Source organism: Stenella coeruleoalba (assembly GCF_951394435.1).
Source record: "Stenella coeruleoalba genome assembly, chromosome: 4".
NCBI lineage: Eukaryota > Metazoa > Chordata > Mammalia > Artiodactyla > Delphinidae > Stenella > Stenella coeruleoalba.
Window position 1 is genome coordinate 2,088,689 of NC_137149.1, and position 22,877 is coordinate 2,111,565.

Genomic DNA, 22,877 nt, shown 5'->3' on the forward strand with positions numbered 1-22,877 from the left:
CAGGAATCTGGGCACAGCTTAACTAGGTCCTTCACTCCCTGGTCTCTCAAAAGCCTGCGTTTAAGTACCACCTGCCTCTCACTTGAAAGCTCAACTGGGCAGGGATCCACCTCCGAGCTCATGTGGTGTTGGCAGGATTCAGTTCTCCCTGGGCTGTTGGCCGAGTGGGCCTCCCAACATGGCAGCCTGGCTTCAAGAACGCGTGTGCAAGCCAAGAAGGTGCAGACAGCCAGCAGGACAGAAGGCTCAGTCTTTTGTTACTTAATCCCAGGAGTGCCACCTTTGCCTATTAGAATGTTAGAAGTGTCAGTGAAAATTCAATTAACAATCAAGTTAAGAAGAAAATAGAGAATTTTATTCAAGCCAAAATGAGGATTATAAGCCAGAAGGCAGGCTCTCAGAAGCTCTGAGAGCTGTTCTGCCTGGTCGAAGACCAAGACACAATCATATATATATATATATATTTTTTTTTTGCGGCACGTGGGCCTCTCACTGTTGTGGCCTCTCCCGCCACGCAGCACAGGCTCCGGACGCGCAGGCTCAGCGGCCATGGCTCAGGGGCCCAGCCGCTCCGCGGCATGTGGGATCTTCCCAGACCGGGGCACGAACCCGTGTCCCCTGCATCGGCAGGCGGACTCCCAACCATTGCGCCACCAGGGAAGCCCAATCATATATATTTTTGAGACAAAGGCTCATACATCACAGTGACATACTGACATTTTACAGAGAGTTCACCAAAGATACATAGTCCAGGTAAACTCTTACAAAGTGCGCAGTCAGTACGGCCCCCTCCAGAGTTGGGAAAGAATGCTAACCTTGTAAGAAGTTCCATTGCTAGGTCAGAAGAAAGGAAAAGTTGATCTTTACGGTCCCGCAGGCGTTCCCATCTTGGAGGAGGTCTGGTTAACGGGTAACGCAGATGCACACTGCACAGTAGGGAGGGAGGGGGCCCAAACGACATAGAGAACTTTCTGTTCAAACTTTTTTGTCTTGCTGTAAAATGTAAACCTTAATCAGAAGCCAGCCTCCAGTGACAGCCCACTCTCAAGGGGAGGGGACTATACAAGGTGGTGATCTCAGGAGGGGGGGTCCCTAGGTCATCCGAGAAGTCTGCCAACCACAGTCCCTGACAGCCTGGAGCCCCGTCATTGTGGCCTGTCCTGTGAGGGCTGGCACATGGCTTGGCCTGTGGACAAGGGCCTTTATTAAATCAGGGAACTGGGACCTCAAGGCTTGTGGCAAGTTTCTCTGAGGTCCTTCCCCTGAAGCGGGGGCAGTCGCTGTCCCCTTGGAGACAAGGCTTCCTGTGGCGATGCTGGGTTCACCTGACTGCTTTGGGACAACAGGGTCTGAAATTAGGCGGAGACGTGGCTTGTGGCCTAGAACAGGTCGCTGCCCTGAGTGGGCTCTGGAGGCTTCATGCTGCTTGCCCCAGGCGGCTTCTCTGAGGGCCACCCACTCCCTGCGGGCAAGCGGACGCTGCCCCTCTGCTTGCTCACTGCCGCCCCTCCGGGTGGCGAGGCTCTGGAGCCCGGGACCCTCCCACGCCGGCCGGCCTCGCTCAAGGGGGGGCACACCCTTGGGCCGGGCAGTCATGCCGGCGGGGCAGTCTCTGGGGTCAGAGCTGCTTCTCGCTGCACCAGCCACGGCCTCTCCGGGCAGCAGGCACCGACCAGGCAGGTTTTTACCACCCGTCCCTGCCCCAGGCCCTCCGCCAAGTTCCTCAGCTCCTCCTCGGGCTGCAGACTGGCTCTCCAGGGCTCCGCTCCTCTCTGGGGGCCACACCTGGGCTCCCGCCTTGAGGGTCCTCTGGCTCCGCGCGGGGCGACCCACTTCCCCCTTCCTCCTCTGCAAGGCTGTCCCGTGAGCCCTCTCTCCGCCCGGGCCGCTGGGTGAGCAAGCACCCACGCAGGGTCTCCGGCTCCGAGTCCACGGCCGGCCCTCCCTGCCACCCGCCGGGCGTCGGCCGGGGTCTCCTCGACTAGGGGCTTCTTCCCGAGGGAGCATGACGCTCACGACCGCCCCGCCCCTCCTCTCCGCGCCCCCAGTCCGCGCCCTGGAGGAGCGCTGGGGTCTCCGTGGTCGCGGCGGTCCTAGAAAGCGAGACGGCGGGCGCGGGAAACTGGCTGGCGCCGCGCCCGGCCAATGGCGGAAGCCGCCGCCTCTGGCTGTCAATCTCGCCAGCCTGGCCCCGCCCCACGACGGAGCGTCGCGGGACGCAGGGCCGCGGGGGCTGCCGGGACGGACCCAAGATGGCCGAGCGCTTCGGTTCCGCTCCTGCCCGTGCCTCCGAGCCTCATTCATTGCCGCGCTGGTGAGCGGAACCGCGAGCAGGTCCGAGGGTTCCGGGGGCTGTTCCCGCGGGGCGGGAGGCCGCCATGGCGACCCTGGAAAAGCTGATGAAGGCCTTCGAGTCCCTCAAGTCCTTCCAGCAGCAGCAGCAGCAGCAACAGCAGCAGCCGCCGCCGCCTCAGCCTCCTCAGCCGCCGCCGCAGGCGCAACCGCCGCCTCAGCCGCAGTCGCCGCCGCCCCCGCCCCCGCCGCCGCCGCCGCCGCCCGGACCGGCCGTGGCCGAGGAGCCGCTGCACCGACCGTGAGTGCAGGCCCGCTGCAGCTCCCCGGCCCGCGGCGACAGGGCCGCCCCGTGGTCCCCACCCAGTTCCCCGGCCCCGCGTGGGTCTCCGGCCCTCGGCAGGCGCGGGGAGCCTCGCCGGCCTCTCCCGGAGGCGCCGGGGCGGCCCCGGCCCCAGTCCTCTGCTCTCCCGGCTGCGAAGTTAGGGGAGGAACCGGGGCTGTGTTGTGAGCAGAACTTGGCAACGCCGAGGCCGCGTCCCGTCCCTCTCCTCCTGGTGTGAGAGGAGGAGGGCTGGGGGCGCAGGATGCTCCGGGAATTGGAGCCGGAGTGATGCGGGGACAGTGGTGACATCATGCCTTGGGACGTCGGGCTGGAGGGCGGGGGAGCGCGCGCGGCCCAATGGAGAGCCTCCTGCGAGGGCCCCTTTAAGCAGCCTGTGGCTCGGGGCTGCAGCCTCAGCGCATGTCGTGTCGTTCCGGATCCGCAGCAGAATGTTGAGCTTCGGGGAGAGACCGCCTTGTCTCAGCTCGGGTTGGCCTGCGGGCACTTGAATGAGCTGTGATTGCCAAGTAAGCGGTGAACTGACTAGACGGTGGTTGTTCACGCGTGAGAAGCAATAAAACTGGCTTAAATATTAGGAAGAGTTGACTGCCCTTTATTGCCTGTCCTCAGTTGGAAACAAATGACATGTTGCCGAGGGAGAGGTTAATCGCTGGGGGCGAGTGATGTCCCTGTCAGGAGTGTCGCAGTCCAGCTTTGCCGGAGCAGTGGTGTCTGCGGACCCCACGCACGCTTCCTGTTGCTGACATGTGCTACTGTTTGGAAGCAGGGGGTCTCCGTTGCTTGTGCCAGGGAAAGTTTTTGAAACAGAAGAAGACAGACCATTAACGACACCGTCTAAGAGAGCCGAGTACTTTTCCCTGAAGTCTTGTGTGCTGGGTGTTCAGCAGAGGTCAGGGTGTGTGCTCTGCTGCAGTTCGGGCCTTTCTTTCATCTCGGGTCATTTTATTTCTGATCTGGGTGTGTACAGGATGGCGTTTAACGAGGAAAGTTTTCGCGAAGCAGCCCCTCCAAGAAGCGTACCTTCTTCAGGCTGATTCGTTTTTAGTAATGTTTTCTTCGTTGTGCGTCTGATATGATCCTTGCTGTGTCCTGAGGTTTCATTAGAAACTGAGACTTTGGGGAGTAATTTTGGCTTATCTGTTAAAATAAAATCTGGAAACAAATTAAGGTTTCTGCTAAAAGGTGAAAAACCTGTTTGGATACTGACAGGGGAAAAATGTTGGTTTTTGTTTGTTTTTTAACAATTTGACTTTTCTCTGCAGCAGGTGATTTATAACCCTAACTATCCATTCCAGACTTTTATGGTCGTGCTTTTCCTGGAGTTAGATGTCGTGGAAGTCCATGCCCTGGGTGATCGTGTATAAAGGCGGGAAGCGCCAAGCAGGGCTCTGGGTGGGAAGGAAGGCCTTACTTCCGTCCCTGTCTGCTTGTTCAAACACTTGGTCAGTCTGAAAATATGCTTTCTGTTTCTTATGCTGATTTGACAGAACCTGAATTAGCTTATCTTCTTCAAAATACGGGTGTAAAGAGGTTTCCTTCTTAAGCCAGCTTGACAAAGTAGATACATTTTGTTTCATTATTGTAAGGAAATGTATGATTGACTTATTTTTAAAATTTAGTCTATCATTTTTGCATAAATAATACATTAACATGGTACAAATTCCAAAATTGCAAAAAGTTAATTAAAATGTCTCTCTCCTGTTCCTTTCTCCTGAGTACCTAACTCCATTCCCAGAGGCAAGCTTCCTCCTTGTGTATCCTACCAGATATAATCTATGTATTATATATATGAAGATAGATTTTAAATTTTTTAAAAACAAAAGTACTTCAGAATAGTAACTTTGAAAGGTTCTTAGCATGCTCTGAAATCAACTGCATTGGGCTTAATTATAGTTATTTTAAATAAAATGCATAAATGTTACATTTTCATGTACTTTGCTGTTGAGAAAGCAAGTATTCATTAATTTTGAGTAACGAACTCACTGCTTACAGATTTGGATCTTGGCGTTTCTGTTCAGATGCTTCAGCTGAAAAATCCATGCCCCAAAGTAAGATTGGCCAAAAGCAATTAGAAAGTAACTGTTCTATTTTTATGGCCCTTGCTCTCTGTGGAACTATGGTGTCACCAGCCACGCTTGGGCTTCAGTTGAAGGATCTGAGTGCCTACTCCCAGCTCAGCGTATGGGATACAGGGGTTCCGGGTGGTACTGGCTACAGTCTCAGCAAGGCTGACGTGCAGGGGAGTGCCAGAGCTCGGCAGGGTCCTAACTGCAATTATGAGGCGGTTGACGTTGGCCTTTGGCACTTTCTCACTCTCCTTCAGATTCCCTCCTAGTTTTTCTCTGATTTTAATTATTTGCTGAATGTCTAATGTGTGCCAGCCAGTATCGTAATAGGTGCAGGGCTACAGCCATGAACAGATAAAGCTCTGCCCTCATGAAGCTTACATTTTAGTGAGGGACATAGACCAGAAACAGGATACATAAGAAAACTACACAGTATGTTGGACGGTGGTAAACAAAGGAGGAACAGCAGCAAAGCAGGGAACGGGGTCTAGGAAATGTCAGGGTTCATAAGGTATTGACGTTTTAGATAGGGTGTCCCGGGAAGGGCCACTGAGATGGTGTCTTTTGAGTAAAGACCAGAAGAGAGTCAGGGATTGCCATAAAGGTATGTGGAGGGGCGTTCCAGCAGAGGGAGCTGGTCCAAACCCCGCTGATGGAGGAATAGCGAGGCGGCGGTGTGGCCCGTTGAATTAGCGAGAGGGAGACTCAGTAGGAGCTGAGGTCAGAGAGGTAGAGAGAGTGCTGTACCAGATAGATCAGTAGGCCCTCCCTTCAAGGTGGAATAAAGACAGTGGCATTTATTCTACGTGAGGTGGGAGGTTTTGGAGGGTTTGGTCCGAGGAGTGGCAGGATTTGAGTTCCATTTTTCAGTGAATACTGGCTGAGAGCTGAGTGAAGGCAGCATGGTGAGGAGCAGGAGACCAGCTGGGAAGCGAGCCACGTGCCCGGGTGAGATGCTGGCGAATTCTGTCAGGTTGTTAGGGGTGGCAAGGTGGGAACTGACTGAATTTTGAAGGTAGAACCAACAGGACTTGTTCATCTCTGTCTGCTAAGCATGATATAATTTAGCCATAGTTGGTGTTATCAGTTATATTCAACTGCAGGTAACAGAAAACTCTGCTGCCGTAACTTAAATAGGAAGGAATTTATTATAAGACAGCAGTGTCTGCTTGAGGAAGCTCACCAGTGATTAGGGACCCAGCTGCTTTCTTATGCTTAACTTGCAGACCCTCATCCTCATTCTTTCCCATTTTTGAAGTTGGGTTGTCTTTTTATTGTTGAATTGTGACAGTTTTCATAATATTCTGGGTACTAGACCCTTATCAGATGCATGATTTGTAAAATGATACTCCCTTTCTTGGGTTGTCTCTTCAGTCTTTTTTTTGGCTGAGCCCTGTGGCTTGTGGGGCGGCTTGTGGGATCTTAGTTCCCCAACCAGGGATTGAACCCGGGCGCATGGCAGTGGAAGTGCGGAGTCCTAACCACTGGACCGCCAGGGAAGTCCGTATACAGTCTTGATTACCATTAGGTTTTTCTTTTTTAATTTTTAAAAAAGATTAATTAATTTAGTTTTGGCTGCGTTGGGTCTTCGTTGCAGTGCGAGGGCTTCACATTGCGGTGGCTTCTCCTGTTGCGGAGCACGGGCTCTAGGTGCACGGGCTTCAGTAGTTGTGGCACACAGGCTCAGTAGTTGTGGCTCGCGGGCTCTAGAGCACAGGCTCAGTAGTTGTGGCGCACAGGCTTAGTTTTTCCACGGCAGGTGGGATCTTCCCAGACCAGGGCTCGAACCCGTGTCCCCTGCATTGGCAGGCGGATTCTTAACCACTGCGCCACCAGGAAGTCCCTACCATTAGTTTTGTATCACAGTTTCAAGTCATGAAATGTGAGTCCTCCAACTTTATTCCTTTTCAGGATAGTTTTGGCTATTCTGGGCCCCTTGCATTTCCATTTGAATTGTAAGATCTGATTGTCAGTTTCTACGAAGAAGCCAGCTGGAATTCTCTGATGGGTATTGCATTGAATCTGTAGATCAGTTTGGGGAGTATTGGCACCTTAACAATATTAAGTCTTCTGATTCTTGAACATTGGCAAACATTTTATGTAAATGGTACATCTCTGTAGCAACCATTAAACTCTGCCATTGTAGAAAAGAAGCATCCAGAAGCACTATGTAAGTGAATGTGAGCCTCTGTTCCAATAACATTTTATTAAGGACGTTGAAATTTGTATAGTTTTCACGTCATAAAATATTATTCTTTGATTTTTTTTGGGGGCGGGTGTCAACCGTTTAAAAATGTAAAAACACTTCTTAGACTGGCCGAAACAGGTAGGCTGTAGTTTGTCCACCCCTAGATTAGATATGATAGGACCACTTCGGGGAAGCATTTCTTTTTTGGTTGCTTTTTGTTAACTAGCTTAAAAAAAATTACACATATACGTTGCAACAACGTCTTCAAATAGCACATAAGGTGGAAAGCAAAGTCTTCCTCCCTGGCTGTCCTAGTCTCATTCCCTAAAAATAACAATTGTTAAGTTTCTTTTGTTTTCTCTGATTTTTTTTTTTTTTTTTTTTTTTGGCGGTTCGCAGGCCTCTCACTGTTGTGGTCTCTCCCGTTGCGGAGCACAGGCTCCGGACGCACAGGCTCAGCGGCCATGGCTCACGGGCCCAGCCGCACCGCGGCATGTGGGATCTTCCCGGACCGGGGCACGAACCCGTGTCCCCTGCATCAGCAGGCGGACTCTCAACCACTGCACCACCAGGGAAGCCCGTTTTCTCTGATTTTTTAATGCATATACAAGTCCTTTTTTTTTTTTTTTTTTTTGCATGAATGAGCTCACACTATATTATTTCACTTAGTGTACCAAAGACATTGTTTCATAGCAGTACCTATCATTCTTATTAACTGCTATATAATACTGTAGAATTTCTTTTTAAAAGAGGACTTATGGAGATGTAAAGGCAAAGGTCTTACAGTGTCCTGGCTTTCCTATTCTCTCCTCCTTCAGAGGCCCCACCCCCATTACCTCTGGTCCCTGCAAGTGAGCCAATCACTCAGTAAACTACCTTGGAATGGAAGTCTTATTCAGACAGCAAGAAGGAAAAATTTACACAGTACAAGTTGTGTTAGCTTGAATCAGTTTGGGTGCTAGAATATGTGTTAGAGACGAGATATGCCATAGGTCCTCGCTGCTCAGAGTGTGGTCTCAGGGCCAGCAATTTGGTATCACTTGGGAGCTTATAAGAAGTACAGAATCTCTGCCCTACCTTAGACCTACTGAATCAAGAGTCTGCATTTTAACCAGGTTTGTGAGCAATTTATGTGCACGTTAAAGCTGGAGAACTCCACTGTCGATGATCAGGACCTACTTTTCTGTTGATATAATATAATATAATATAAAATAATATATAATATAAAATTCCATCAGCATTTGGGAGGGAAGACTTACGTTGCTTACATCTGTCCAGGTGTAGCTGAGGCAGTATCATTTCTCTGTCCTAGGGCCATGGAGCATTTGAGTAGCTGTAAAGTAGGTGTAACACTGACACGTAAGCTGTGGTGGCATTAAGAGCTCCCAGCTACTGGGAATGGGCACTTAAGTGGGGACTGGACTAGATGACCTGGAAGGATTCCTTTCAACTGGGTGCCTGTTGTGTGCCAGGGCCTGTTCTGGGCCCTTGGGTTACAGCAGTGAACAAGGCCAGTGGTGTCAAAGACTATGGAGAAAGACAAAACAGAATAAGGGGGAGAGGAGCTTTGTGGTGGTGTTTAGGGTGCGAAGTGCACTGAGAAGGTGATGCTGGAGCAGGGGGAGGGGGGGTGGGCATCTGGAGGAGGTGAGGTTGAGGTAGAGGGAACAGATGAGCGGGAGTGCTTTCCATGTTGCAGGAGTAGTAAGGAGGCCAGAAAGAGGAGATGAGGGGGAGCCGTTTAGGGCCTGTACCCCAGTATAAGGACTTTGGATTGTACTCTGACCAGATGCTTACTTGTGTAGTCAAACAAGTGATACAGCTTACGATGCTAAGCCAACACCAGATGCTGGCTTGGAAGCAACTGGGTCACTTAGTCATCGCTGGTGGGACTATGAAATGGACAGCTACTCTGGAAAACAAGCAGTGTCTTGTAGAACTGAACATACAGTTACTATATGACCCGGCAGTTGCACTCTTGGGTGTTTATCCCGGAGAAGTGAAAACTTATGTTCACATAAAAACCTGTACACAAATGTTTGTAGCAACTTTATTCATAATAGCCAAAAACTAGAATCAACTTAGATGTCCTTCAACAGGTGAATGATTAAACTACTCAGCACTAAAAAGGAACAAACTCCTGATAATACATGCAACAACTAAGATGAATCTTGAGGAAATCATGCTAGTGAAAACAGGCAATCCCCAAAGGTTATATACGGGCTGATTCTACTTATGTAACATTTTTGAAATGACATAGTTCTAGGAGTGGAGAGTAGATGAGTGGTTGCCCGGTTAGGGGTGGGTGGAGGTACAGAGTGGAGGGCCAAGGGAGGTGGGTGTGGTTCTCAAAGGGCAGCTCAAGGGATCCTCATGGTGACGGAAGTGTTCCATATCTTGACTCTGGTGGTGGATACACAGACTTACACATCTGATGACATTGTGTAGAACTAAATGCACACATCTGCACAGATGAGTAAAAGTAAAACTGGAAATCTAAAGATCAGTGGATTGTATCACTGTTCTGGCTGTGATTGTTTTGCAGAATGTTAGTAGTGGGGGAAACTGAGTGAAGTACACATTGTATTTCTTTTATTGATATTTCTTACAGTTACATGTGAATCTACAATTACCTCATTAAAAACTTTTTTTTAAGAAAGATTTTTAACAATTTATTTATTTATTTTTGGCTGTGCCAGATCTTAGTTGCAGCCTGTGAGATCTTTAGTTGCGGCATGCAGGCTTCATAGTTGTGGCACGCATTCGGGATCTGGTTCCCTGACCAGGGATCGAACCTGGGCCCCCTGCATTGGGAGTGTGGAGTCTTACCCACTGGACCACCAGGGAAGTCCCCCTCATTAAAAACTTTAATTAACAAAGAGGGCCACCCCTGGTGGACAGGGAGCAGGAATGAAAGAGGCTATTAAAGTAATCAAATCTGATTGAAGTCATCAAATCAGTCGGGAGGCTGTTGAAGTAATCAAAGCTGGAGGTGCCAGCAGCTTGTGCCGGGCTGGGAGCAGCAGTGCTGGTGGCGAGGAGTGGTCACATTCCTTCCTCTGGGGATGAAGAGCTGCTGGGATTTGCAGACAGATTTTTTTAAAAATTGAGATTATGATTTACATATCATAAAATTCACCATTTTAAAATGTACAACTTAGTGGTTTGTAATATATTCACAAGGTTCTGCAACCATCACTGCTGTCTAATTTCTGGAACATTTCATCACCCCAAAAAGAAAGCCCCTCTCCATTAGCAGTCAGTCCCCATTTTCCCTCCCCCAGCCCCTGGCAACCATTCATCTATTTCTGTCTCTATGGATTTGCCTGTTCTGGACGTTTCTTGTAAACGGAATCGTACACATGGGGCCTTTTGTGTCAGACCTTTTTCACTTAGCATAGATCGCATTTTGAATTGCACCTTCTTCTGTTAGTAATTGTTACAGTACTCAGTTAAATTACTAGTAAGAAAGGCTTTCACAGCCCTTTTCTGTGATATAGACTGTGTGGTGGGGAAATCGTAGGCCTTGCTTCCCCTAATCAAACAGTACTTTTTCTTTTCGGCCGTGTCGAGCGGCTTGTGGAATCTTAGTTCCCTGACCAGGGATTGAACCTGTGCCCTTGGCAGTGAAAGTGTTGAGTCCTAACCATTGGACCGCCAGGGAATTCCCTTAAGCAGTACTTTTATTTTAAAATTATGTATGAAACATAATTCCAAAATGACTTTGGTGTTCCATTCCTTCTTTAAAAAAAAAAAAGATCCGAAAGAGTCCTAATCTTCTAGGAACACTCTCATTAGTATAGTACTTGGTGAAAGTTAGAGAGCAGCTGATGAGGAATCAGAAGACCTGGATGTCTGCCCGGCCATTTACTGCCCCGCTCCTGCAGGCGGGGCAGCCTCTAGACCTCAGTCTTACTCATCGTGTGGGGTGTGTAGGCACCGACTCGAAAATGTGTATGTGACAGTACCTGTGACCACAACTAGCAAGACAAGTGCACGATAGGTGATCGTTTTCAATTCCTGGAGTAGTCAAGGCCCTCCCTTGCACACCCTCAACCTGGAATCAGATTTTTCATACATAATTCTAAAAATAAGAATTTTGACGAGAGGGTTTGAATTCCCATTTTCAGAATTAGTTCTTTGATAATCGATTTAACGTGTTTGTAGTATGCCTGTAGAGTCCTTGATTTTTATATGTTCCTCCTCCTTACAGATGCGTGTTTGTGTACAGATCGCTTCATTACACAGTTGGGGGGGGCTGACTGTGGTTTGTTTTCACTTTGAAGCTGGAGTTAAAATAAGCACGTTTACAAAAGCAGCTGAAGGATCAGGACTGTTCTTACCTTGTTTATCCAGCTCTCACCCTGCTCATCCAGTTCCTGCCTAGAGCAAGGCGGTTCCGTTTTCACCTTAATTTCCATACTTACTCTTCTTGTAGAACAAGTCAGTTTGACAACTTAGTTCATCAGCCTAATTAAATTCCATGGGGGAATGAAATAGTTGTAGTTTTCTTAAACTTCCAAGTTGGTTTATTGGACAAAATAAGACGGGAAGGAGGTATTTGAAGCAGGGACCATGGCATGTACAAGAACTGAGTTTGAAGGTGCATGACCAAAACGACTGAGTTATTTCCAGTGGCCAGAGTTCCCACACAGGCTTCCTGACGGAGGAAAGTAGCCTGAGGCCAGACTATGCTGGGCCTGCTTAAGCCGGGTTGGTGTTTGTACTGGGTGGGGGTGTTCGTTCCTTTTGGGCTACATTGCTGCCCTGACATCTTTCAGTGGGTAGTGTTGGAAGGGCTGTTTTTTTCGTTTTCTGATATTTTTGGTTAATGCCTCTTTGTTGGGGTGTCTGAGGGTAGAGTCTGACCCTCACACTTTAAAATGTGGGTATTCTTCAGTGTGATAAGAGAGAAGATTTTACAGGATAAGTATTTTGGTAGCAGTCAGGTGGTTTGTTTTTATGCTCCTCACCCAAAATAGGTACTTAGTAATTATTGTTTAAATTTTAATAGCAAGACTAGTAACCACTGAAGACTTTGACTGTCTGTCTGAAGACTCTTATGATTTTAGGGCTATCTATTGAGTGTGGAAAGATGAAAATTTAAATATACTACGGTAGATTTTTTTTTTTCCCCCTCAAAAGTGTTTGGATTGCTGGAAAATGATTGTGGATGAGTTAGGAAGAGAAACTTAAAACATGTGCTTTCTTTGTAACCGACCATGATAGAACGTGTGCTGCCCTCTTTCTGGCAGTGAAGTCGTGAAAGTCAGGGTCATCAGACGTGTCGTGGTTGACGTCTTGGTCACAGCCAGAGGGGCTGAGGGCTGCAGCTCGGACTCCACAAAGTGCTTGAACTCAAGCCTGTGGGGTTGCCCTACAGTTTCTCTCTTTTTTAAGCTTTGCTGTTTCTACTTTTCTTTCCATCTCTTGGTTATGCAAACTCAAGTTTAAAGCAATTATCATTTATCTTCTGAATCCTGTTTGTAAGACTGACTTAAGAACTTTTGAGTCAGTTTTAACGTGTTTGTAACCTACCCTCCTACAGCAAAAGCTTACTTATCCATTCCTTTGTTGTCTGTCTGAAACACCTGCTCCAGTGTAGGTGCTGTGCTGAGTGCCAGTGAGAGACACGATATGGCCTTTGCTCTCAGTGAGTCTGTCATCCCTGGGGAGGAAATTGCAGGGACAGTTACTACCAAAGAGTGTGATGGGGGTGCTGGCTGACGGCCGGGCCTAGGGCAGGGTCCCGGGTGAATAAGGCAGGCTTTCCCCACAAGGAGCTCGGAGGAGGAGCTAGACCCAGACAGACAACAGAAGCATGTATTTTTATTTTGGTGGGTGAGACTGATATTTTCTCTTTGACTTTCTGCTAGTTTCATAAACTTTTGCTCAAGTTCTGGCTTGGGGGAACAGCACAGTAGGTCTTAAGGAAACCAGGCGGCAGGTCCAGAGAGCTGTATTGTTTATTGTTACCTGTATTCTTGTGGTTTGTTCCACACGTGAGGAGGGAGACAAGGTTCTTTTTGAAGCTCACATTTGTACTTATCACTTTTCTATTCTGACCATCGTTAAGTAGTGAAGTCCACTCAGTTTAGTGTTTGTCGACCTTTTTCTGATTACCATCCCCCTAGGAATCATTTTAGACCTCACGGTAAGAGGCTACCCAGGGAGGGGCCACTACCTATATAGCTAGGAGACTGGGTGTATGAATTCAGTTCACTTAAGGCCTTTGACAGATTCTCACTTTGGAAAAGAGTAGTGGATAAGTGAGTTAGTTTGCTTCCTAACGTGCTTGGAGTGGTCAGTGTTCTTTAATTTTCTTGATGGCTGTCTTAAACTAGGTAACCTCTGAGCTGCTGTAATAGAGACTTTAATGTGGTGGCTCAAAGAAGAGAGCATTTAAATTCTCACAGCGCTTTCTTCTTTAAATTGAGGTATTTTATCTATATACACACACACATACATACATATAGTAAAATGTACCCTTTTTAATGTGCAGATCAGTGAATTTTGACAGTTGCAGAAAGCTGTGTAACTACTGCCACAGTCAAGATTTAGAACAGTGCCATCACCTCCTAAAGATCCCCCCGCCTCGGACCTCTTTGCCGTCAACTCCCCGCTCCTCCGCCAGGCCCCTGGAAATTACTGATCACCTTATGTTCCCCTGGTTTTGTGTCTTCCAGAACGTGGCATAAATGGAATTATACTTATGTATCTTGAAGCTGATACGTTGAGATTCATCCTTGTGTGAATCAGTGGTTTGCTGCTTTTTACTGCCAAGCAGTGTTCCGTCATTGGGCTGCGTCATTTATCCATCCACTGGGACATTTGGGTTGTTTCCATCACAGTGTTTTTGAAGTGAGTGACTCATGAGGGTGGGTGGTGAGGGGCCTCTGCCTCTTGTGGTCACTTGGGACTCAGGCTCCTTCCATTCTGTTGCTCTGCAGCCTTCTTGTTGTCTTTATCTGTATAATCAAAAACTGGATGTTAGGAATGTTTGTTCCAGTCGGAGGGAACTAAAAGGGGGATGCCCAGGGCGAGCCAGCAAGGCAGAAGCTCCACCTGCTACTTCTGTTCCCATTTCATCTGTGAGAACTAAGTCACCTGTCTATCCCCGACTGCAGGGAAGCTAGGCTGTGGAGCTTCTAACCAGGAGGCGTGTGTCCGAGAAGGGAAGGCTGGCATTTTGGTGGGGGACTAGCAGTCCGCAACATAGCTTATCAGTAAGAGTCTCTTTTAGGAAAGAGACCAGTGGGAGACACACAGTCACCAGTCCACGTGGTGATGGACTCTTACTGACCAGTCATCGGGAAGCCCCTCTCCGCATGCCTTGGGCTTGTCTTCTCATTCAGGCTCTGTCTGTCCTTCATTTTGGACCCTGACTTTCCCCCTTTGGAGACTCTTCCTTGTCCATTTTCTTCCCTGGCCACATCTGTAGTGCCTTTTGGAGGGTGTGTCTTTCGTGGATTTGCATAATTGTAAGAGCCTGTTCCTTCAGGTGTACTTGTTGGAAACTGAGGTTGCATTAGGGATTAAATAGGTTTGTTGGTTAGTTTTTAAATTTCTTTGGTACTAGAATTCCCTCTAAAACTTAGTAGTCTTCTGGTTTAGGTGTTTCTAGTTAGTACCATGTATTGGTGACCTGCTAACACTCAGATTCTTTTTGGATGTAGTTATCAAGCCTGAGTTATTTTTTGGCTTCCTCTCTGGATTGACCCTCTCTACCTTATTTCTGTGGTGCCTACCTCAGAGACATCTCAAGTCATAGGTTTGGGTGGGAAGCAAGCACCTTTTATCTGATCTTCTTGACCAGGCTGTTTATCTCCTTTTTCTTGGGCTGAGAAGTCTTACTAGGAGGCTTTTGAGAAGTGTCTGGGCAGGGGGCTTGTTTCTAGCCGTTTGGGGATATAGAAGCAGTTAGCCATTGTCTGAACGTTATTTTACACCTAAGAGTGTGAGGTCTGTGTGGTATGCTGACTGTAGTCAGTAAATAAGACTTTGAGAAGTGGCAGCAGCTCGGTATGTAGAGTATTGTATTGACATCCTTGTGTTTCATTGAATTGCACACTCCGTCCATCCATGTGATCTTGGGTGAGCGCTGTTTGCACTGCAGTTTCTCCTTCTCTCTAAAGTAGAGAAAGCAGGTGCGTTAGTAACACCGCTTGACTTTTCTATGGAGCCCTGTCCTGTAGGGAACCCTGGGTTAGGCTCATCCCCTCTTCCCTGACCTCAGAGCCACCCTGCCCCCAGCAGGAATGGGTGGTTTACTTCTAGGAGTCAGGAAGCACTACTGAATGAATGAATGCCTTGTAGAAATAGATGGAGCGGATAACACAACACATGCAAACTTCCTTTACTCTTTTTTTTCCTTTTAGAAAGAAAGAACTCTCAGCCACCAAGAAAGACCGTGTGAATCATTGTCTGACAATATGTGAAAACATAGTGGCACAGTCTCTCAGGTAACTGCACTTTGAACTTCTAGTGAAAATTTAAAATTTCTGTATTTTCATTCTTAATGGGCTAGAATATCCTTTGTCTCCCCAATTGTTTTAAAACCTTTACAGGACCCCCTTCCCCATACTTCTGGCTACGTATGTGGAGGATGTCCAGACACTGTAATGAGTAATGTTTCCATAATCTTACATAGTATCATTGTAACCATTATGATAATTGAACATGTTTATATTTTACTTATTGCGGTATTTGGAACAACAAGAGCCTGTCTAATTATAGTGGTCTTTTTTTTTTAATTGGAGTATAATTGCTTTACAATGTTGTGTTAGTTTGTGCTGTACAATGAAGTGAATCAGCTATATGTATACATATATCCCCTCCCTCTCGGACCTCCCTTCCCACCCCCATCCCACCCATTTAGGTCATCACAGAGCACCGAGCTGAGCTCCCTGTGCTTTATAGCATGTTCCCATTAGCTATCTATTTTTAAAAGAATAAATTTGTTTATTTATTTATTTTTGGCTGCGTTGGGTCTTTGTTGCTGCTCGTGGGTTTTCTCTAGCTGTGGCGAGCGGGGGCTATACTCTTCGTTGCGATGCACAGGCTTCTCATTGAGGTGGCTTCTCTTGTTGCAGAGCACGGGCTCTAGGGTGCGTGGGCTTCAGTAGTTGTGGCACGCGGGCTCAGTAGTTGTGGTGCACGGGCTTAGTTGCTCCGTGGCATGTGGGATCTCTGGACCAGCGATTGAACCCGTGTCCCCTGCATTGGCAGGTGGATTCTTAACCACTGCCTCACCAGGGAAGCCCCACCACTAGCTATGTGTTTTACACATGGTACCCCTATGTTCACTGCAGCACTATCTACGATAGCCAGGACATGGAAACAGCCTAAATGTCCATCGACAGATGAATGGATAAAGAAGATGTGGTGTATATGTATATGATGGAATATTACTCAGCCATAAAACGGAAGGAAATTGGGTCATTTGTAGAGATGTGGATGGACCTAGAGTCTGTCATACAGAGTGAAGTCAGAAAGAGAAAAACAAATATCGTATATTAATGCATATATGTGGAATCTAGAAAAATGGCACAGATGAACCTACTTGCAGGGCAGGAATAGAGATGCAGATGTAGACAACGGACGTGTGGACACGGGTGAGGGGTGGGATGAATTGGGAGATTAGGTTTGACATAAATGCACTCTCGTGGTCTTTTGTTCGCTTTTCTTCAGCACTTTGCCCTCGTCCGACACTGTGGGAGTGCACGTGCTCCCCCCATGGCTGCTGCCTGCTCATTAAGGCTCTGGGACCAGTGGGATCACGGGCATTGACTGGAGGTCTGCTTCCCTGGCTCGATTGTTCCTGTTTGCTGAACTAGCAGCACCTTCTGTGTAGCTTCGTTGCTAATTCTTCTCGTTCTCTTTACTTTGGACTGTCGGTTTTTCTGACCATTGATTGTTCATAGTAGCTGTGGATGGTAAATATTTTAAGCCTGTTTCTGATGGCTGAGTAGGAAACAGATTTACTTATGATTTCAGAATTCTTTTACCCACATGGGCATGTGTGAAGTACTTCTCTCTTGGCTTTTCTTTCCTTTGGAATAAATCATTCATGTTATTCTCCTGTTGGAAAGAGCTCTTTATGATCTGTTAGAAAAAGCTCTGAGAATAATAATCTTGATTTTAGTACTGACAGAAATTTGGTGATTCATTTAATTTTAGTGGCACCTTGCTTTTGTATTTCATACTTTCAAAGCAGTTTCACAATAGAGTATTTCATTTTAGTTGAACTCATTCAGTTTGTGAAGGACAGTGGATGATTTCTGTTTCTATCTAATTTGTAGAAATATTGTGGGAAGAAATGAAGTGACAAATGAGAATATGTGCTGAGAATAAAAATATAAAAATTCTAAGTTAGCATACTATTGTTAGCATAGCTTAGAAAACAATACTAAGATAAAAGTAGGGGGGAAAAAAGCTTGAATTCTATATCCACTCCTTATAAGCCAGGTGGTTTTAGGTAAGTTTAACTTCTTGGAGCCACTGTTGCCTCATCTATGAAATGTAAACCCAATTTATAAGGGTTCTTGTGGGATGAAGCGACACCCGTGAAACACTGTCGAGAGCTACATAGATGTGTTCTTTAGCTGCTGAGAGCCAGAAATACATCCCGTCGTGACGCACATTGTCCTGCAAACTGTCATTACTTTTGTATGAAATGACGGTAAATGCCCGACAGGCGCCTGGTGCCTGCTGCTGCTGTAGCGCTGCTGTGCTCACCTGACCCCCCGCCTCCGGGTCTCAGGGAGTAACACCTCACTTTGCAAGCTTATGGACCCAGGAAATAGATCTCTTCCAGTCTTAGTGCTTCATGCATTACACTTGGTTTGTTTCTTGACAGTTCCCAATGGAATTGATGGGATGTTGGCTTAGATCCACACATTGGTAGTAAAGTATGTTGAGATGTGTTAAGACCGATTTGTGGTTCAGTTTGCCGTCTTAAATCACAGTAGTGGCTGATAATAGTTTTTACATTCGTATGTCTATTATGTTTGTATGGAGCAATGCTGATAGTCATTATACTGCTTGTTCTACACAGCAGCATATGAATAGGATATTTTTTGGACCCAGAGAGGTTGTTTCTGGTCCCGTCAGATCAAAGAACAAGTTTGTTTTAAGATACTCTCCATACTTTTTAGGAATTTTGGAGTGTAGAGCTGAATGGATGTTTTATATGCGTGTAATGATTTATGAAATCTTCTCGATGGCTGGTATTTCCTCTTATCTCTCCTGAGTGTAATTAACCTCTGGTACGTTCTTACAGCTTCTGTGATACACTGACCTTCTCTCCAGTGGGGTTATTCCGTGGCAGCTTCTGAAGTCTTCATTGTGTATTGTGACTCTTAGTCTACCTAAGCTCTCAAGTTGGTGGTCTGTCCTACTGGTTCCTAAATACACATGAACATCAAAATCATCCGGAAGATTTGTCAAAAATATAGTAACGAAGATACCTCACTGCCCTCTTCCCCAGCACACCTACATTTTCTGTTCAGGTGGAGTGTGGGGATTTGTTTTTTACCAGTATCCTCTTGGGAATACTTAGGAACCCTCATCTAAGCAAGTGTACCTTGATAAAGTGGTTGGGTAAAAATAAGTATACAGGAATCTATAGATTTCCCCAATATTAGCATGAATCAGTTAGAAAATGTAGTGGTTCAAGAGCCAATTCATAGTAGCACCAACATATTAAATTTCAAGGAATTGACAAGAGACGTGCAGAAACTACTTAAGGACGGCTATTGACTTTCCTGAAAGGTACAGATTACTACTTCCCTTTCTACATGGGAAGATTTCTTTATCATAAAGTTAAATTTTCTCAAAATTAATCCATAAATTTAAAATGATCTTGATCAAAATTCTAGTAGAGATGTTTTTGAACTTGTTCATCTGCAAGAATAAATACATCACTGTTGCAAAGAAAATCTGAAACCATCAGTAATATGGTGATACCTGGTGTACATGAAATTAAAATAGCTGTTAGACATTAAAGAAGGTATAGAATAGAAAGTGGGAAAGTGTATGTGTGTATCTGTGTGTATGAATTTATGATACATATAGCATCTTGTATTAGTATGGAAATGATGAACCACTTGACTATTTAGTGGGGGGTATTATGTTTCTTCTTCATATTGCAAACAAACATAAATGCCAGATTAATTACCTAAACACAAAAAAGTGAAATCATTACTATAAAAAGAACATTGAATCTCAGGCTGTGGAATGCTAGCAGTATAAAGGAAAAAAATGTTTTCTCTGGAATATAGTTCAGTATGTCAAAATCCACTTTAAACTGGAAATTACATAAATGCAACTTGGGGAAAGTATTGACAGCATATATATCAAAGGTTTAATAGTGTCTATAAAGAGCAATTATAAATCATGAAGAAAAAGACTATCATCCTAATAGGAAAATAGGCAAAGGCTATGAATAGGCCTTTTGGAAAAGAAGACATGAGGTGGGGCCCGTGAGCATATGGCTGACACTTACTTTGTGCTTCCTGTGGAGGCAATGCTCACACTCACTGGTGGTCAGTGGGATGAGACTAAAACACGAATAAGAACAGTTTCACCTGTCAGAGCGCCAAACACTAAAAAATATTCAGGGGTTTTTCGGAGGTGATACAGCTTTTTTAAAAGGCAGTTTGGCAAACACTACCTGTTTGACTCAACTGTTTCACCTCAGGAGTTCATCCTGAGGAAAGTGTACGATGATGTGCAGTGCTATTCATCCCATTAGAAAATTAAAAATAATCATAATGATTTACCCACAGAATTGAAGAATTAAGATACATTTATAGAAAGGAATATTAGCTAACTTTATAAAAGGTGATTTATAGATATTTATATTTGTGACCAGAAAAGATATTAGGAATATGTTAAAAATTAAATTTAAAAAATCACGAAAGATTTTTGCTTCTGGCTGAGTGACAAGGGCAGGATCTGCCTTCCTGCCTAAAGCAATTGATAGTGGATAAAATATATGTAACAATGGTTTTCAAGGCTCGGGGCATCAGGCATTTCTGGAAAAATGGAAAACTACTGCGATGGGCATTATGACTTCCCCGGGTTACTGCCTGGAGGGAGTTTCCCAGCCAGGATGTGAGGAGGGGAAACCCAGGCAGAGCCCAGTGGCTGCTGAGATGGGGAGACAGAGCTGATGGCCTCAGGAGGCAGGGTGGCTGGGGCCCATTGGGGAGAATACCAGAGAGGGGGGAACTGCACGGAGCCATCAGCGAGACCTGCAGGGGTCCCTCAGTGCCCTGGGGCTGGGGGTGGAACCACCTGAGGGGATTGGAGGGAACAGGTGCTAAACTCAGACAGGTGCAGGAAGAGCTCCTGTTCCCCCCAGCCAGAGTGGAAAACCCCATCCTTCCTGGGGCGTTGGGTGGGCTACTCAGGAGGGTTTGCCTTCGCCACAGGGCTCACTCAGCCCTAGGCTGAGATGTCATTCCAGTCCTGCCTAGTAAAGCTTAAAAGCAAAACCCAAGGTGATCACACTCTTTCAAAGTAACTTAATTGCATTCCAGAGCAAAGTTCAAGAATATTTATCGGAATTCAGAAGTACATAACACCCAACAAGATAAAAGTTACAAGGTCTGGCATCTGGTCAGAAATTATCAGGAATGCAAAGAAGCAGGAAAGCATGATTGACAGTGGAAAAAATCAATTGAAGCTGACCCAGAAATTGCACAGGTGGTAAAATTTGTACACAGAAACGTTAAAACAGTAACTGTAACTGTTCTTCTAGTTCAAGAAGCTAGAGAAAAGATTGAATATGTTAAGTAGAGATAAGACATGAAAAAGACCTAAAGTGAACCAAGGTAAGACTGACAGTGGATTTCTCACTGGAAAAAGAAAGTGCCAGAAGTCCGTGCAACATCATCTGTGAAGTACTGAAACGGAAAAACCCCTAGAATTCTATACCCTGTAGAAACTTCTTTCTCAAAGACAAAGGTGAAAGAAGACTTTTTCAGACTTGCAAAAGCTGAAATCATCTATGTCCAGCAGGCAACTACTATAAGAAATACTAAAGAAAGTGTTTCAGGTAGGAGGAAGATGGTACCAGATAGAAGTCTGGATCTACATAAAGGATTGGAGAGCAATGGAAATGGTAACTGTAGTGGGTAAATATAAGACTTTCCCTCTTACTTTTAATCTTTCAAAAATATACTTGATTGTTTACAGCGAAAATAATAACGATGTATTTTGGGGTTTACACGTAGGAGTGGAATATATGACAGCCCTAGCACAAAGGGTGCAAGAGCAGAAACGGAAATGCAGTTGACCTTTGAACTACATGGTTTTGAACTGCATGGGTCCACTTATATGCAGATTTTTTTCAAAAAATGCTGCAGTACTACACCACACGCGGTTGGTTGAATCTGTGGTTTCCAACCTGCAGATAATTTATACTCGGGTTTTTGACTTTGTGGAGGGTCGGCGCCTCTAGCCCCTCCAAACTATCGATATAGGTTGTATCAATATTAAAAGGATAGTAAAGGAATATTATGAACTTCAGTAACTTAGATGAAATGGACAGTTTCTTGAAAGATGAACTTCTAAAGCTCTCTCAAAGAGAAATAGATAACCTAATTAGCCCTATACCTATTTTATTAAATTAAAATCTAAAAATCAATATTTGATTAGTTATTGGAGACCTTTTAGGCATGGTTAGAAATGGTATATAAACCTACTTTTTTCTTCTTTAAAAATTGAGATGTAATTGGCATATGGCACTGAGTTTGAGGTGCACGTGTTGGTTTGATACATTTGTATAATGCACTATGACGGCCGTAGTGTTAGCTAACACCTTTATCATGTCACATCATTATCATTTCTTTTTTTGTGTTGAGAACGGTTAAGATCTAGTCTCTTAGTAACTTTGAAGTTTAAAATACAGTATTGTTGACTATAATCACGAAGCTGTGCATTAGATCTCCAGGTTTTATTTAAGTAAACCTACTTTTTCAACTGTGAATTTTATGGAGTCTCTATACAAATAAAATACTTCTGATGAAAATTTTGTGTTTGAATTGGGATGTGCTGTTAAAAAAGATTGTTATATATCCCAGTAATTTTTTCGTATTGATTACTTGTTAAAATAATGTTTCGGATATATTGGGTTAAATGAAATATATTATTAAGATTAATTTTACCTGTTTCTCTTTATTTGTGTGTCTATTAGGAAGTATAAAATTGCACTTGTAGCTCACATTGTATTTCCGTAGCACCACTTTGAGCAGCGCCTGGATGCTGTGCCAGCATCCCAGGGACCTTTCCTCTTTATTCACAGAAGTATTCCACAGAGATGAGGTCTGAAATATCGCTGAGGGGCACATTTTTTTTCTTGCTCGTACTTGGTTGTTGATCACTGCTAATGTGGTTCTTTGCATTCTCTTAGGCTCCTGGCTCTTCTGACTCTTGGTAGGAATTGTGAGGTAGAGAGAGAGTGGGGAGGAGGCCCTTTATTTCAGAGGACTCTAGACTGAGATGTTTCAAGAATAGCAGCTTTGTCCAGGGGCTGTATTACTGCTGGCCCATCCCTCACTGTGCTGTGAAGGCAGTTTCATGCACATGGCCATGGGTCTCTCTCTCTTGGCTGTGTTTAGCCCATTGGATCACAGCTGCCTGACAGGCTCTCTCAGTGAAACTTAAAAATCATTTACAAGCATCGCCTAGATTCCAGTTCTTGAGACTGATGGAGCAACAAGAACACAGCCTGACCATGATCATGTTGAGTTTGGAACATACTGAAAGCAAGATGAAAAAGGAGTAAAGGAGTTATATTGGTATATTGATTTTCTAGGTTCTGAGAATATTGTAAGAGTAGAAGTAACTTGTTGGCAGAGGGCAGATGGCTATCTGAGATTTAAGTATCTGAAGCCGTGTCTTTTTTTCTTTTTTTTTAATTGAGTTAAAGTACGTACAAAGACAGTGTCTTTTTAAGATTTTTTGGCTAAAACTCAAA

The 22,877-nt window shown here is 45.4% G+C and overlaps 1 protein-coding gene across 8 annotated transcripts in view; it reads left to right on the forward strand.

The window, feature by feature from the left end:
• HTT (huntingtin) overlaps window positions 1-22,877 on the forward strand; it is a 198,393-nt gene that overhangs the window by 59,231 nt on the left and 116,285 nt on the right. For 4 of the 8 annotated variants that reach the window (XM_079919305.1, XM_079919304.1, XM_079919306.1 and 1 more), the window contains one exon: window positions 15,271-15,354. Coding sequence is in view for 3 of the 8 variants with exons in the window: in XM_079919301.1 (XP_079775427.1) it covers window positions 2,379-2,593; window positions 15,271-15,354 (299 nt within the window). In the remaining 5 variants the exon portion in view is untranslated. Of the gene's footprint in view, window positions 1-2,221; window positions 2,594-15,270; window positions 15,355-22,877 lie in introns of those variants that run through there. The other 4 variants (XM_079919301.1, XM_079919303.1, XM_079919302.1 and 1 more) reach the window with 2 other exon arrangements.